The sequence below is a fragment of the Schistocerca piceifrons genome, chromosome 4 (assembly GCF_021461385.2).
Source record: "Schistocerca piceifrons isolate TAMUIC-IGC-003096 chromosome 4, iqSchPice1.1, whole genome shotgun sequence".
NCBI lineage: Eukaryota > Metazoa > Arthropoda > Insecta > Orthoptera > Acrididae > Schistocerca > Schistocerca piceifrons.
The window spans coordinates 496,918,513-496,935,424 of NC_060141.1; the positions used below are offsets into that span (position 1 = coordinate 496,918,513).

The 16,912-nt window shown below is 36.9% G+C and overlaps 1 protein-coding gene across 2 annotated transcripts in view; it reads left to right on the forward strand.

Annotated features, from left to right (window-relative positions):
* LOC124796299 (importin-7) overlaps positions 1-16,912 on the forward strand; it is a 183,057-nt gene that overhangs the window by 141,055 nt on the left and 25,090 nt on the right. For both annotated transcript variants that reach the window (XM_047260420.1, XM_047260421.1), the window contains exon 21: positions 7,583-7,712. In XM_047260420.1, coding sequence (XP_047116376.1) covers positions 7,583-7,712 — 130 coding nt within the window. The remainder of the gene's footprint in view (positions 1-7,582; positions 7,713-16,912) is intronic.

The following is a 16,912-nucleotide window of genomic DNA, read 5'->3' on the forward strand; positions in this document are numbered from 1 at the left end:
TAAGCATTTATGGAATTCAGATTTGAGAGATGGATCGAATCAGCTGCATCTTACGTATCTGATGGGAGCTAACAATACATAATGAAGAGAAGGCCTTTATGTTGAAATTTGTGATGTAAGTCTGTGTCAGAAGCTAGCCAGTTTACTCAATCCTGTATGATTGTATTCTTCCAAGATCGTTCCTGTCTCCCATTCTATTCAAAATGTCAGCTACTAATGCCAAGAAAATACAGCATGCAGATGACATTGCTTTAATCTGTCAGAACAAAGATATCATTGTCACCGTGCACTCTCAAATGGCGTTACTATATAGCATGAATAATTTCGCTAATGAAAAAACAAACAGCAGCGCTGCAACTTCATAATAAAGAAGCATACAGGAGATTGCATTTATCATTTGATGGGATAGAAGTGGTTGATAACTGTGATACTAAATATCTTGGGGGACCCGGAAGTGTCAGTGCAAATGCCTCCCACATGTGAGAATATTAAAATCATGATGATTAATTGTCAAAGCATTTGCAATGTGACCACAGTTTAAAGCATTCCTAAAAAGAAGTGGAGCTTGTATAATATAAAGTAAGCTTGTATAATATAAGGTATAGAAATCTGAGTGAAACCTGAAATTGATAACAGTGAGATTTTTTGAGAAAGGTTTAAGTGTATATTGAAAGGATAAACGAATGGCAAATGGAATGGTATATTTTTTGCAACAGACTAACTTACAACCACAGAGTAGAAATTGAAACTTGATGCAAAAATTTTTGGGCAAGACTCTGTATTGGATGTGGACATTAACTTATTGTTGGATCCTTGGCCCTGGTGTGACCGAAAACTGTGGATTAAACCTCAGTTTTCTTGTACGTAAGTTCTCCAGTCATACTGTAATCATCGAAGGGGACTAAAATTATCCAGCAGTCAGTCGCGATAATAACGATTTTCAGGTACAGCACCTGGTGGTGAAAGGCCAAGGTCCTGATCTGTCTCTCAGTACCACTCAAGTTCAAGGGGCAACTAAACTAAACAGAAAGACGTATATTTTCAGCAAACTGTATAAAAGGGGAATAATTATATCTTAGTGAAGAATTTAAAACATTGAGCTCTGGGCAGGAACATGTAGAAGTACTTCAGCTCAAGTTTAAAAGAATAGTTGATCACGCACTAGATAGATACGTGCTTAGCAGAACAGTTCATGATGGGAGGGATCATCCACAGTACAGTCAGTATAAAGAAACTTCCGAGAAAACAGAGACTACAGCATATTAGATGTTAAACAAAGTCTATTGTGCTTAGATAGAACTGCTAAATTAAACAGTTTTGGCTGTCAAGAGGGCAATATGTGAACCATTCAGTGGCTACTATAGCAGAGTTTTATCAAAAGATCTGTCTCGGAATCAGAAGATATTCTGCTCATGTCAGTGACTAGTAGCACATAAGTTAAGTTTCCAGGCAGTCATGGACGAGACAAGAACTAAAAACTGTGGGTAGCAACACAATAGCCAAAATGCTGAACTCACTTTTCAAATGTTCCTTTACAAAGGAAAATCCTGGAATATTGCCTCAATTTAACTCTTGTGTACTGCAAAGAAGAAACAGAATTAGTGTCAGTGATGTTGGAAACCAGATGAAATTGTTAGAATTGACAAAAGCTCTAGGGCCCTGGGGAATTCCTATCATATTCTATGCCAAATTTGTGGCAATGTTCATCCTCCCTTTAACCATAATATACCATAGCTGTAGATTCCTTGGACAGAAAAACATCCTCAGCAATTAGAAGAAAATAGCCTACTGGTCACACCTGTATACGAGAAAGGTAGGAGAAGTGATCCACAAAACTTCCATCCAATATCCTTGATGTCTTTTGTTGTAGAATCCTAGGTCATATTCTGAACTAAAATATAACTGAACTCAAGTACAATTGAACAGTTATGTGAAACCCAACTCGTGCTCTTCTCAGAAGACCACCTGTAAACCATGGATCAAGGCAGTCAGGAAGATCAAGTATTTCTTGCCTTTGTAAAAGATTTGGCACAATACCACACATACGCTTATTATTGAAAGTACAGTCATACAAAGCAAATTCCAACTGGATTGAGCATGTATTGATAGGAAGGAAGAGCATTTTATCTTAGATGGAGAGTTATGACAGAATGTTCAGTCAGATATTGGTAAGAATTCAAACTGGTGCAGAGATTGACCACTTTCTTTGAATGTTAAGAATTATACTCTCCACAAAAAAGGAAAGAGGAAAAGAAGCCATTGTATACTTGGAATCCGTCAACTCGTATAGGTACCTGTGTATAAAAATTTACAAGAATAAGAAATGGAATGACCACATAGGTTCATTCATAAAGCAGATGGCAGATTTCATTTTATTAGTAGAGTATTTGGGAAATGCAATGAGTCTACAAAGGAGACTGGGTACAAAAAAACTCATGCAGAATATTATTTGCATGTCAAACACTTGAAGATAGGTCGTGTCTATCTTTCGAATAAGGAATCTAGGAATATACTACAGCCCCTTACGTATCACTTCCATAGGGATCACAAAGACAGAATGAACCTAATTACTTTGAGCGCAGAGGCATTTAATGAGTTATTGTTCACACACACACTTCACACATGAATGGTAAAGGAAAAAGTCTTAATAACTGGTACAGTGGAAAGTACTTCTGCCATGATGTTCAGTGTTATCTACACGGAGATGTATTGTATCATAAGTAAGCCTCTTCCACAAAATATATCCAAATAACTGCAATGCAAAAGCTGATAATCTAAGCAATGCTGCTGTAAATTCACTTATTAAGCTGCTGAGTATATTGCCCTTGCAGGAGAAAAGAGCACACACAATCATCAGTAGAAGTAATGCGTTGTTGACTGGCACAAAAAAGAATGAAAACTGTGCTAGTTTTTGTACAAATCTATTGGAGTTACAGTACATATGCAAGAACCCACAAGTGTGCAGCTACATTGTGCCAATTGGACACACGTTGCTAGGACTGCAGTTCAGTAGGTAGGCTGCGGTAAGAGGTTGTTAGGTGGGTTGGGTGGAGAGAAAAAAGAGCCAGGATGGAGGTTAGGGGAACAGTGGCTGACATGTCCGAGGGAGGCAGCAGGTGCTTGGGATCTCAATGCCACGCATGAGCACCAGAGTCAGTGAGTTTGTGCAGCAGATGATGATGATGATGATGATGATGATGATGATAAAGATGTGGTTATGGGAACTGGCAAAGTAACAGAGGAAAGAGAAACTGTTGGGTAGAGGGTGTGGGTGCAGTGGTTTAGTAGAGAGTGAGGCCAGAAGAATTACAGGATTGATGGATGGGTTGCAAGGATACCATTGATATTTAGCATCTTGTGGTTAGCAGTATGTTCTGCTACTGGGTGGTCAACTCTGCACTGGACTACAGTTTGGTGGTGACTATTCTTTCTGGTGGACAGATGTTCTGTGGTCATACTCGTATACATATACACATTCTGCTTTAACTTTTCTTACACATACACAGAAGATAGACACATATGTGAATGAAGCCATGATAGTCATTATCGGCATTGTGAGACCATCTCCTATTAAGTCATTCCACATCAGCTCGACCATAAGATTTTGTTAAAATTTTATATGAACATTCGCACTTTTCTCCAGTGAACATATGTACCACAACTGTACCAACAACCTGATTTTGCAGAAACTGTTCTTTAAAACTTTCCGAACTGCGCTAGTTAGAAAGACCGTGGTTTTAACTACCAAAAAAAGTGTATTTGATTGTCCAATGCCGGCCCTCAGAGCTAGATACTTTGAAACAAAGTTGGGCATGAAAATCACAGCACGAAACAAATGTGAACTTTGAACCCTTGTATCTCGTAGAGTAAATGCATGCTCAACGTAAAACTTAACACACGATAAGTCGGTAGCAGAAGAATGTGGTATACAAAATTTCATTCACCTGCTATTTTCTAATAATTAAAAAATTCGTTGAAAAGATTGTGATTTTCATGAAAATGTGAAAATAGGGGATATTTGACACTTCTTTTACAAATTATGCATTCTATTAGAGCTTCTAAACCAGTTTCATTTGAAGCAAGGTGTTTTAAGTGCTCCTCCTCCTCCTCCTCCTCCTCCTCCTCCTCCTCCTCCTCCAGAACAGTGGGTTTAATTTCCAACATGGGCTGATGTTGCTGCTTAAATTGAAGCAAACCAGCCAGAAAAATCACACTGCAAGTAAAGTTTTAACTTGGGTTTCTTATATGTCATTGATTAAAGGCATGACAAATATGAAACTATGGACACAACAACTTAGTAACATAAGATTTTCCAGTATAGAATCTCGTTCACATGCCAGTTTCTAAATTTCTACAAAATCAATTCAAACATGACTTTCATAAATGTTACAATAACGGACCACATTCAATTTCCTTTTAGAAAATCTGTTTTCCATAATTGATTTCAAACTAATCGCACTTGGAAAGAGCATGTCTACAGACATCAGAAAATCACATTAGATTTCCAGTGTGCACCATCAAAGACGGAAAGTGACAGACAGATTTGGGGGAATGCGCTAACAGGCTACATTGTAACACCTTGTTGTCCATGTTTCGATGCATGTGATTTTTGTCAAATTTACAAGTAATATCTCACTGTACTGCATTTGTCTATGGTGACATTGTCACTATCAGTCCAATAACATGAATTGTCAAACCCCATTGCCATAGAGGCCACACTAAATAACTGTGCAATACCAGCCACAGGGTGGATTTTTTCATCCAGGTTCCCAAGCCTGTAATTTGATTTCTTAATTTAGGTTCCAAAGCTTTGTTGTGGTGACTGTCTGCTTACGAAGCTATTTGCTAAGTATCTTAATCTAAGATTCTTAAACCTTTGGGAATATCTCATGTAGGCAGCAAGCAACCAGTAATATCAGTTATGATTTTAAACTTACCAACACTACAGTTCACATTTTTCGGCGTTTTTGAGTTGCTCTCTACAGCTAATTTTCTCTAAATTAATAATCTCAGCCACATCTCAATATTAAACAAACAAGGAACTTGGAAATGAAATGTTGTTCTGCTAACCAGCTAGCATCATGACTTTTGGGACCAATAAAATGAAGGACCCTGGCCTTGAGGATGCATAAATTTTATTAGTGTATCATTGTGTTTGTTGATATGTCAGTAATGTTGCAATGTTAAGTTTAAAATGAAAATTGATATTACTTTTTGTTTGCTGCCTGTGTGGGACACTCTCACAAATTTGAGAATTGGAAATAATGTATTTAACAAATGGCTTTGTAAGTAGACGGGTATCACGACAAGGCTTTGGAACTTACCTAACTTACGTTAAGAAACCAAATTACAGGCTTGGGGACCTGGACGAAGAAACCCACCCTGTTGCTGATATTGTACAGCTACTGGTCATGCCCCCTATGGTGATGGGGTTGATGATTCATGTCCTTCAATGGTTTGTGACAATGACACCATTGACCAATGCAATATAGTGTGATATTACTTGTCAATTTAAAAATAAAAACCACTTTCAACAAAAAAAAAAGGGCAACAGGTTGCCGCAACATATCATGTTAGTTCATTCCCCTCCAAGTTTGCCATCATTTTCAGGTAATGTTAGTGCACATTGCAAATCAAACTTGGTTTTCTGAATGCTTGAAAACATGCTCTTTCCAATTGTGGTTAGTTTGAAATCAGTTACGGAAAACACATTTTCTAAAAGCAAATTGAATGTCATCTATTTTTGGAGCTTTTACGAAAATAAAGTTTTAAGTGATTTTGTAGAAATTTAGAAAACAGAACATGAATGAGATTGTGTATTGGAAAACCTTATTGTACTAAGTTGTTGTTGTCCACAGTTTCACATTTATTATACATTTAATCAACAAGATATAAGAAGCCAATGTTATAGTTTTATTCACAGTGTGATTTTTCTGGCTAGTTTGCTTCAATTTACATAGCATTAATAGCACTTGTTGGAAATTAAACCCACTGTTCAGGGGGTGGGGTTAAAACATGTTGTTTTGGATGAACTTTAATAGAAAACAGTACTTGTAAAAGTAGTGTTAAATATACCCTATTTTCACCTTTTCCTGAAAACTGTCATCTGTTTGATGAGTTTATAGAGCATTGGAAAGTAGTAAGTCAATGGAATTTTGTATTCCACATCTTTGTGCTACCGACCTATTGCTTTTTAAGTTTCGTGTTCAGCATGTGTTTACCCAATTTGAAAATTTTTATCTTTTTACAAAATCATCAACTTTGTACTTCATTTATTCAGTAGTGGAAATAGGTACGTTAATAATACTTTATAGCTGAGAACTTTTGGATTGTTAGCTTACTATATGCCAAGTTTCACATTCATCTTCACTGTTAGTCCTGAAGATATAAGAAACAAAAGTTTGATATTTTTTCTGGCGACTCTTTCGGTGCTTTAGTATAAAATTTTCTGGCTCAATATGACTCGCGAAATTTTTTCAGTATTATTCTTAAGAGATCAGCTAAATTTGTACATGGAGGTCAAATTTCATTTCTTGCAACAAAATGTTGCCTGAGATATGATGGCTTAGTCACCAGAAATTCATGTTTGCTCTGTGCAAAGTTGTGCATGGAGTCAAACAAGTGACTATATCTTTACCAGTATTGCTGTGAAGAACTGACATGTGTGAAAATTCACATAAAATTTCATTGAAATCCTTTGTGGTTGAGCAGAAAATTGGTCCCAAATTAGTTGTTTTGACATGGAATATGATCTCGGAAGAAAAGCTTTCAAGCTGCAAATTCTTACGAATACTGAGTCCAACAAGAACACATTTGTACTAAAGATCTAAAGCCACTCAAAGAACCTTTTCAATATTACCAAATACTGGAAAGAGTGGTGACATGAATATACAGCTTTGTGCCAACCAAATTCTAAACCCAGTGAAGAAGATTCCAGAGTTTTATCTTTTCTTTATAGTTGCAAATGGTGAGGAGTCAGTTGTACCTGAACACATCAGTGGGGATATGGGCACATCATGAAGAAATGAGATTATTAATAATATTTTCTAAGTGGCTATGATGCAGACAAGCAGACAAAAAGATGCATTGTTTTGAAGAAGTTTCCAGTCCCTAGGTTTACAGGTCACAAAGTACTACCATCTCGTTGTCAAATGTAAACATTAATCTGGAAACACTTTGTGCATCTGTATGTTCTGCAATGCTGCAGAGTAATAACAAACATATTGTTTGATATCTCAATGATAGCACAAACACTATCTGGTACTGCAGTGCGAACTTAAATTTGAAAGAAACAAATAAATTTTAGAAGTGATCTGAGCAATGACAGTGTAGAAGCAGTTGCACATAACCTGGAAAACTTACCATATTACCTTACAATTCTTATTTTGAAAATGTGTGTGTGTGTGTGTGTGTGTGTGTGTGTGTGTGTGTGTGTGTGTGAGAGAGAGAGAGAGAGAGAGAGAGAGAGAGAGAGAGAGAGAGAGACTTGTAATCCAGTGGATGATTATTCTACCCGAGACTTTGTTCTTGTGTGGAATAATGTCTATTTTAATCATATCCACATTGTTCTTTCTATTTTCAGGATGATGACTCTGATAGTGATGATGAATTTGAAGCAAATGAAGAGACTGCACTTGAAAGCTACACTACTCCACTTGATGAAGAGAACTGTGAAGTAGATGAGTACATTGTTTTTAAGGAAGTAATGCAGAGTAAGTTGTCTTAAATGGTTAATTATATCATTTTATGCTCATAACATGTCTTTTTTTTTTCTTCTCGAATTTCAGTGTTCTTTTATAAAAACAGAATAATTTGAAAGCCTGCTACAACACTTCATTAGAGTCATGTTAGCTTATACTAATAAACAGCACAGGCCTTATGTTTGTATTACCTGCATGTTGTACATACTTTATATTTCTCTGCATAAAAGACCTCATTGTCCTACACGTCTTTGTACTGTGGGAGTATGGTGTGTGATAGCTTCACTACCAGCAAAGGTTTCGAAAGAAAGGTAATTGTTTGTAAACAGGGTAGTTGCATTTACCCTCAGTTGTCCATTTCTCAGACTAAGATTAATGTGAAACTACATACAACACGTCCCACCATCGAAACAACTGCTACAATGAGTTCTTACCAACACTGTATTCATGTTTCGTGTAAAACTTTTTAAAATTTATGACCCCCTCCAGGATTCGAACCCATTAACTTAGTATCCGTAGTAACACACACTATCCGTTCCGCCACAGAGCGCCTGCTTCCTGTTGCACTTCTGCTGTGTACCACGTAAGAACAATTTTATTGTGCTTTGGGTCATATTTCATGACTGATAATAAAGAATCTAGATATAAGGTACAGACTCATTTACTTGTCCTTGCCCATATCGCTGCTCTAAGTGAGTGGAGCATAAATACAATAATTTTTGTGGGGTTTCCACTTTCAGCATTTACAAAAATTTTCTATTGGTTCTTAAAAGTTGTAAATGCATTTTCTATCACTAAATAGCTAAACTATTTGCAGAAAAAGTATGTAAAAACCTAGTAATTTCGGCTAATGCTCCAGTAAACCATGTATACTTTTCTCTTACTCCTAGTCTGTGACATTACCAGAGCTTCAGCCAACATCAGAGCGTTTTTGATTACATGACCAAATCTTGATATTTAATGATTTTTAATCTTCAATTACATAATAATAAGAGATATTTTGCGAAAATATTGGCCATAAGTGTGATTTGAATGTTGTGGTCAATCCGAATAACACCAATCTGAACCATATTTTTAACATTTGAAAATAGCGCATTATCTTAATGAAGTAGTATATCCATTAGTAGAAAATGGTATAGTTTAATTAAATTACATGGTAGTTGAGATGTCAAGACTTTGTAATTAAGTTTCACCAATCCAGGTTCTTAACATCATATGCACACTGTTACCAGTGGTCCACTACAAAGTGTCAGCTAAATTGTTGTATTAAGGAAGTTTGCAGTAATGACATAATTGAGAAAAGCATCAGTTGTTAATTGAACTGCTGAGCTCAGCAAGTTATGTTTCACTATTGCTGACCACTGCAGGTAAAGATGTATTCTGTCTTTGAGTACTCCACTTTCTCTGTAGATAAGCTTTATCAAGAGGTAGATGGCAATTATTGTGGCAGTGCTTTAGTGCCACTTGACATGTATCAAGCAGTTTTAGTAAGACTTACTCTGTGCGGCCTGTTAATATTAGATGTCAAATTATATCTTTCTCAGCCGTGAGAAAAGCCACACCGCATTAGTGCAGAGTTATTTCTGTCCAACTAGTGTAGACTGATAATAGAGTAATGAGCTCAGACATTGAATAACAATGTTGGTGGAGTATATTCATTGAGAAAATTATCTAGATGGAAGCTTATTAGCGAATGTTTAGTAGACACAAATATCTCTTTAATTAAGGATACCTTTCTTTTCGGAGTGCAATGTTAGGTTGTTGCTTGATAAAATTTACTCATTTCTTACGGCCAAATGCATCACGGGTTCATCAGTCTTCACTTTTGTCGCTTAAAAATTCAACAGGCCTTCTTAAGAACACTTGAACATTCTTTCACAATAGGGATTCTGTCCATCTTCCCGTAGTTTCATTCTGAAAGTTATCATTGTGGGTGCATATATATGAATACCTCCAAATGGAATAAATCCCTAACTTTTTTTATGCTGGTTTCCTTGGCTATTCTTCATGAGACACACACATTTGCATCTAAATGCATATTCTACAAGATACTATAGGGTGCAGGGTGAAGGATATGTTGTACCACTGCTACCCATACATTTTCTGTTTCACTTGCAAATGGAGTGAGGGAAAAATGACTATCTGTTTGCTACCGTATGAACCCTGATTTCCCTTGTCGTCTTCGCAGCCCTAATGGGAGATGTGTATTGGTACAGTAGAATTGTTGGATAGTGAGTCACAATTGCTAGTTCCCTAAATTTTCTCAGTAATGTTTCGTGAAAAGAACATCTTCCCTCGAGGGATTCACATTGGAGTTCACAGAGCCTTTTCATAATACTCACATGTTGATTGAACCTTACCATCAATGTAGCATTCATTTCAGTTGCTTCATTGTTTTCTTTGAATGTGAGCTGGAGGAGATCCCAAACACTCAAGCAGTATTCAAGAAGGGGCCACACAAATGTCGTTTATGAGGAGTCTCTTACAGGTCAGCTACATTTTCCTATAATTCTCCCAATAAACTGTGTCCATTCCCCTTCCTACCACAGGCTTTACATGCTTGTTCCATTTCATGTCTCTTTGTAACATTGCATCCACATATTTGACATTATTGTGTTGCCAATGATACTATATTCAAGCATTACAGGATTTTTTTTCCTACTCATCTACAGTAACTTACTTTATAATTATAATAATAATAACTATTATTATTATTAATTATTATTATTATTATTTAGAACATGCTGCCGAGAGAGACCCATCTCACTTTCCTACGAGACACTCCTGATAATAGTTCAGTGTGTATATGCCCTAGGTAAACTTGAACTTCTTTATTCAGGAAAAACCTGGGTATTTTTCATTGTTTTAGTTTTCAGTTAAATTTTTATAATTTTGACTGGTAAGAACTGATACTCTAACAAAGAGTTTTACTTTGGCCCACTGCTGCAGAATAATACTGCAGCAATGAAACATAAACAAGAGAAAGAAAATGAACATAAACTTAAGTTGCAAAGGAAATGCACCATTTCCAACAACAAAACACAGTGCTCATAGAAATGTTTGCCAACACCCAAATGTGTCAAAGGCTTTAGGACGAAGACTATGCAATACTTCATAACAACAAACTTCTTCCGATGACCGTGACGTCACAATGGTTTACATTAGGTTCATTTGAGCAGTTGCCAACGGGCTCTTGCGCATACGCAGTTGAGTCGTGTATGAGCAGTACCTGCTCCCACTTGCGATTACTTGAAGTACGGCTGTTAGCTGTATCAGCAGTAGCAACAAGCAGCCAGACAGTAGTCGGAAAAATTCTTCTGGCAAAACCCAGCTGCCAGATTTGCGCATGCACAGAGCAGTCTGTTGCATTGGAGATGATGGTAATCTCCATGTGACCCCTGTTTCTTCTTCATTTACAACTTTCACATCAAATGAAAACAAAACGGATTTCTGTGGCTGAGAGCTAGAAAGTGAATTAAAATATATTGACATGCTTATAGAAGGCTAAAATATTTTACTAGTTCTAGTTTCCCGATCTTATCTTACTTCCAGGTTTTTGTCAGTAAAGCCTTGCAGAACACTGAAGTTACTTTTGTGGATTTGCTAAAGAAATTTGGATTTTATTAATCTTTTCCGCAGAGGCAGTCAATTTATTTTAAACGAAGTGTTTCATTCCACAGTAGTGGCTAGTGTCAACTGTTTGCTGAATTGCAAGTGTCCATTTTTATCTCTGTGTGTGTGTGTGTGTGTGTGTGTGTGTGTGTGTGTGTGGTGCTATTCAATAATAAAGAACCAAACATGAGACAGTATAGTACTGGTACTCCAAGAAAATTTTCAGCCCGAAAACCACACTGAAAAGCTTAATATCAGGTCGGGGCCTACTTTTTTGTGAATCTGGACATATGAATGTGCACTTTTAGCCAAATTATGCATTTTAGCCTGGTTTACAAAATTCTGATGCTCTTGGAGTGTCCTCTGATGTTTTGTTCCATTTACGACATAATGTAAGATCTCTTAATGCTGTATAGGTAGGAACATGTGGGCTTCCTACGTCATTGTAGCAGTGCACATGCAGTAACAGTTTTCTGGCGCTCTCTGACAACTGCTGAAACAAATTCTAACAGGTAGTGGGAAAATATTGCGAATGGTGGTTGATAAATGTTATTTTCAAAGTAAATTTCATTGCGTGAAAGACAAATTATGTTATGTGTGTGAATGCGCGTTGAATTTCTTAAATCACAGTGTGTTTGATTCTCATTGTAGCTTCATTGCAAGCATATGCTGCATGTAAACCTCGGTTAGAAGACTGTTTGTGCCTTTGGAGATGGGGGGGACCACAGAACATACATTCATACATTCCTGTATTCGACAGCCTGCCCATCTATCCTCTGCTAGAGTACTGCTGTGCGGTATGGTGTCAGTATCAAATAGGATTAAGAGGAGACGGTGGCAGTCTTGTACTGATATTTTTGTAAATCCATATCTTTGCCATTTTTTGTTCAATCTCATTGAAATTTTGCACACTTATGTATAGAGATCTAATATGTTTTAAAAAAATCAGAATTTTTAATAACAATCTAATGCAGTGAGATAATTTTGAATTTTTTTTTTACAATCGTATTGACCAACTAGGATCACGTTAACAACTTCAGTTCCTCTTCTTCCTTTGTTGTTGTTTCCTATTTTTCCAGTATTCCCTCATTTTCTCCCCCATGAAGTATCTTCCTTTCTTCTGTCCCTGTTTTTACCGATTTTTTTATTTCTTCTGCTTTGAAAGCATTCCGAATTTAGTATTTTGTTTTTAAAACAGTTTCTTTCTGCTATTTCTGATTCTTTGATATTGTTTCTTTCAAGACCTTTTCTTACTTCTGTAATCCATGCTATTGTCGATTTCTTCTTCCAGAAATATAGGAGTATTTGTTTTGTTAGTCTATTTCCATCCATTCGGTAGAGATGTCCAAAAAAGGTTAATCTTCATTTGGCCATTACTTCAGATATTTTCTCTATATTTTTGTAGATCTCCTCATTACTTCTTATTTTCCAACCATCTGCAGTTTTCATTGCACCTATTATTTTTCCAATAATCCTTCTTTCCAGTACCTCTAGTTTGTCCACCTTATAGTTCATCGTTAGGCATTCAGATCCATATAAACATTCTGATCGTACCACTGTGGTGCAGTGTTTTAGTTTTGTTTTTCTAGATATACATTTCTTGTTGTAAATATTTTTGGTCAAACCATATGCTCCTTCCATTTTGTTAATTCTTACATCTATTGCAGATTTTTCTAGTCCATTCTGTTGTATAGTTTCTCCAAGATATTTAAATTTATTTACTCGCTCTATTTTGCCTATTTGTGTTTCTATGTATTTTTTATATTTGTCATGAATTTTTTTTTCGGCTGAAATTTTGAGACCCGTTCTGTTTGCTAATTTTTCCAGAATGCTTATTTGAGTAACTGCTTCTGTTGGGTTTTCTGAAAGTATAGCGAAATCATCCGCAAAAGCCAAGCAGTTTACCTTAATTCCATTTGTTTTCCTTCCAAGAGTTATTGGTTCAATTTTGTGATTTCTTAGCTCCGAATTCCAGATCCTTACAATTTTTTCTAGAACACAACTAAACAGTAAAGGTGATAAGCCATCACCTTGTCTAACACCAGTTTTTGTTTCAAAAGGCTGAGATACTTCTCCCATAAATTTGACTTTAGATACTGTACCTGTTACTGTTTCACGAATTATGTTTGCTAGTTTTGATTTAACACCAAATTCTCTAATGACCTTATCTATTGTTTCTCTGTCTTTACAATCAAATGCTTTCTTGAAATCTATAAATGACACTAGTATCGGTTTGCTGGTTAACATTCTATGACGAATTATTGACTTTAAGTTAAAAATTTGTTCTGCACAGGGTCTTCCCTTTCGAAAACCACCCTGATATTCTCCTAGTTGTTTGTCTAAAGTATCTACCACTCTGTTGAGGAGAATTTTTGATAATATTTTGCATGCCACTGGCAGAAGTGACACTCCTCTGTAATGACTGACATTTTGTTTGTCTCCCTTTTTATGTAGCGGGTGGATTATTACAGTCTTCCATTCAACTGGAATCTTTTCAGTTTTCCAAATGTTCTCAAAAAGCAGCTGTAGATCCTTTGATTTTTGGTTTTGATTACTTCAATAATTCTGTTGTAATGGAGTCTTCACCACTTGCTTTATAGTTTTTGAGTGTTTTGATGGCTTCATGAATTTCTAGCTCTGTTGGTGGGAAATCTTCCTCTATATTTTAGATGTCACTGGAAATTCTAATTTATATGTTGGAACTCGACAGTTTAACAACTTTTCAATAAATTTGCTAAAATTTCACAATTTTCTTTATTATTTAACCCTATTTTGCCATTTTCATCTTTGAAACAAATACTTGGTGCCTGATATCCTTTAAGTGTGTGTTTAAAGGTTTGGTAAAAATTTCTAGAATTATTTTTGGTGAAATTTTCTTCTATTTCAATAAGCTGACGATTTTCAAAGTTCCTTTTGATTTTGCGGATTATTTTTGATGTTTCTTTTCTTTGTTGTCTGAATTGTTAAAGGTCTTCCTCTTTTTTTTCTAACATCTCCATTTTTGAGCTCTTTGTACGAGGGCGGTTCAGAAAGTAACCTCCGATTGGTCACAGTGCGGGTTGTGGGGGGAGTAGCGACGCCATCTGTGCGTTCACGCACTCAACAGGTCAGTCGGCATCAAGCCGTGGTCGAGTGACCGTCGTACCTGCGCTAGTTTAGTTTTTGTGGCAGTTTGAAATGTGTGCTGCAATAGAAAACCCCGCCAAATGTGAAGTGCGTGCTGTCATAAGGTTTTTTACAGCCAAAGGATATTCTGCAGCAGCTATTCATCGTGAGCTTTGTGCCGTGTACGGACCAAGAGTTATGAGTGAAGGAGTTGTCCGTGAATGGGTACGTTTATTTAAAAGTGGACGAGAAAACGTTCATGATGAAGAGAGGAGTGGTAGACCATCATTGGTGACTGACGAACTCGTTCAGACAGTTGATGCAAAAGTTCGTGAAAATCAACGTTTCTCAATGTCGGAGTTGTCTACTGGTTTTCCACAGATTTCTAAGACTCTCTTGTACGAGATAGTGACAGCAAGATTGGGTTACCGTAAGTTCTGTGCACGATGGGTGCCCAAAATTCTTACCGACCACCACAAAACTCAAAGAATGGCCTCTGCATTAGACTTTCTGTCACGTTATGAGGACGAAGGAGAACCATTGTTAAACAGAATCGTGACCAGTGACGAAACCTGGATTAAGTACGTGAACCCTGAGACAAAAGAACAATCAAAGATGTGGGCACATTCAAATTCGCCTACCAAACCAAGAAAAGCCTCGCAAGATTTTTCTGCCAGAAAACTGATGGCAACGGTGTTTTGGGATGCCAAAGGGGTGTTGTTGGTTGAATTCATGGAACGTGGTACGACCATTAATCAAGACGTGTACTGTGAAACAATAAAAAAGTTACGACGGGCTATACAGAACAAACGCCGTGGTATGCTGACTTCCGGTATCGTTTTTTTGCACGATAATGCCCGTCCTCACTCTGCTCGCAGAACAACGGCCCTTCTTGAGTCCTTCAAGTGGGACGTTATCAACCATCCACCTTACAGCCCAGACCTGGCGCCAAGTGATTATCACCTCTTCATGCATTTGAAGAAATGGCTCAGGTCACAGCGGTTTGATGACAACGAAGAGCTCAAAGATGCGGTCACAGGCTGGCTCCAGGCACAAGCGGGTGATTTTTATGCAGAAGGAATTTCAAAGCTTGTGAAGAGATACGATAAGTGCCTCAATCGCTATGGAGACTATGTAGAAAAATAGTGCAAAGATTTAGTTGTAAGATGTATATATTAAAATATTTTTATTTAACTTGGTGTATTTTTTTAAATCAACCGGAGGTTACTTTCTGAACGGCCCTCATATTAGTGCTTCTTCACACTCCTCATTCCACCATGTACCGTATTTACTCGAATCTAAGCCGCACTCGAATCTTAGCCGCACCTGGAAAATGAGACTCGAAATCAAGAGAAAAAAAATTTCCCGAATCTTAAGCCACACCTGAGACTCGAAATTCAAGGGGGAGAGAGAAGTTTTAGGCCGCACCTATAAATCGAAACAAAGTTGGTCAATTGTAATATGAGACACAATTTAGGTCGAATGAATGACGATACAGCTACAGTAGTTTGGTTCGAGTCGTAAGCTTAGCAGTTAAGCTTTACCAGGTAGCCATTGCTTTGCGTCAGGCGCTCCGTCTGTATTTATACAGGTACCCTTCCTTTTTCACGTGCTCCGTCTGGTTTGAATAGATTGCTTATTTTTCTTTGATCTGATATGTGCCTTTCTCTTTGTTTTAGGTGTTTACGTCACTCTAAGCTGAAAATGCATTACTGTACTGTGTCATGCATTGTTTGTCGCATTCTGATAATTTGTGTTTACGACCTGTCGCCGCTCGTGGCATGGCTTCCTTTTGTGCACGCTACCGCCACCTACAATTAAAAAACAAAAGAGAGGAATAGTCTCATTAGCGAAACAATGGCAAGAGACTGCTATTTGTTGTTACTTGCACTGCTGCTTTCTTTGATAATGATCAACAAGAACCAAATAATAGACTGCATATGATAGATGTTCTGAACAAGAGTTTGGTGAAAATTTTTCTCCATTTGAAAATCTTTGCAGACGCCTCTTAAGTACATTACATTCTGCACAGAAATTAGTCAGATTAGATCTAAAAATCTAGTCAATTGCCGTGCTTCATTTCTGACTGTACCACTATTAGGCATAAGAATAATACGAATATAAACATGACATGATATGTATATTCTTCCGCGTTTGCTGTTGTCTCACTCAAGCTTTGTAGTTTATTAGGCAGATAGGATTTAAATGAGATAGCAGCAAACATGAAACAATACATGGCAAAATGTTTATATTCGTATTATTTTTATGGTGAAGAGAATACTGCATGTGATTCACAATACAGAAAAGTTCCTATTAGCAACCATCTCTTCTCACAGGTAGGAAAAAATTCAGAACGTAGAGTTGGCCATATTGACAAGCATCCCAAACAGTCTTGCTAGTCGGATTTTCGTAGTACATTGAAATGCTGCTACATTCTAAGATGAAAAATACGGAATTTGTATTTACTTTGTTGGATAATGTATGAAAATGCGGTG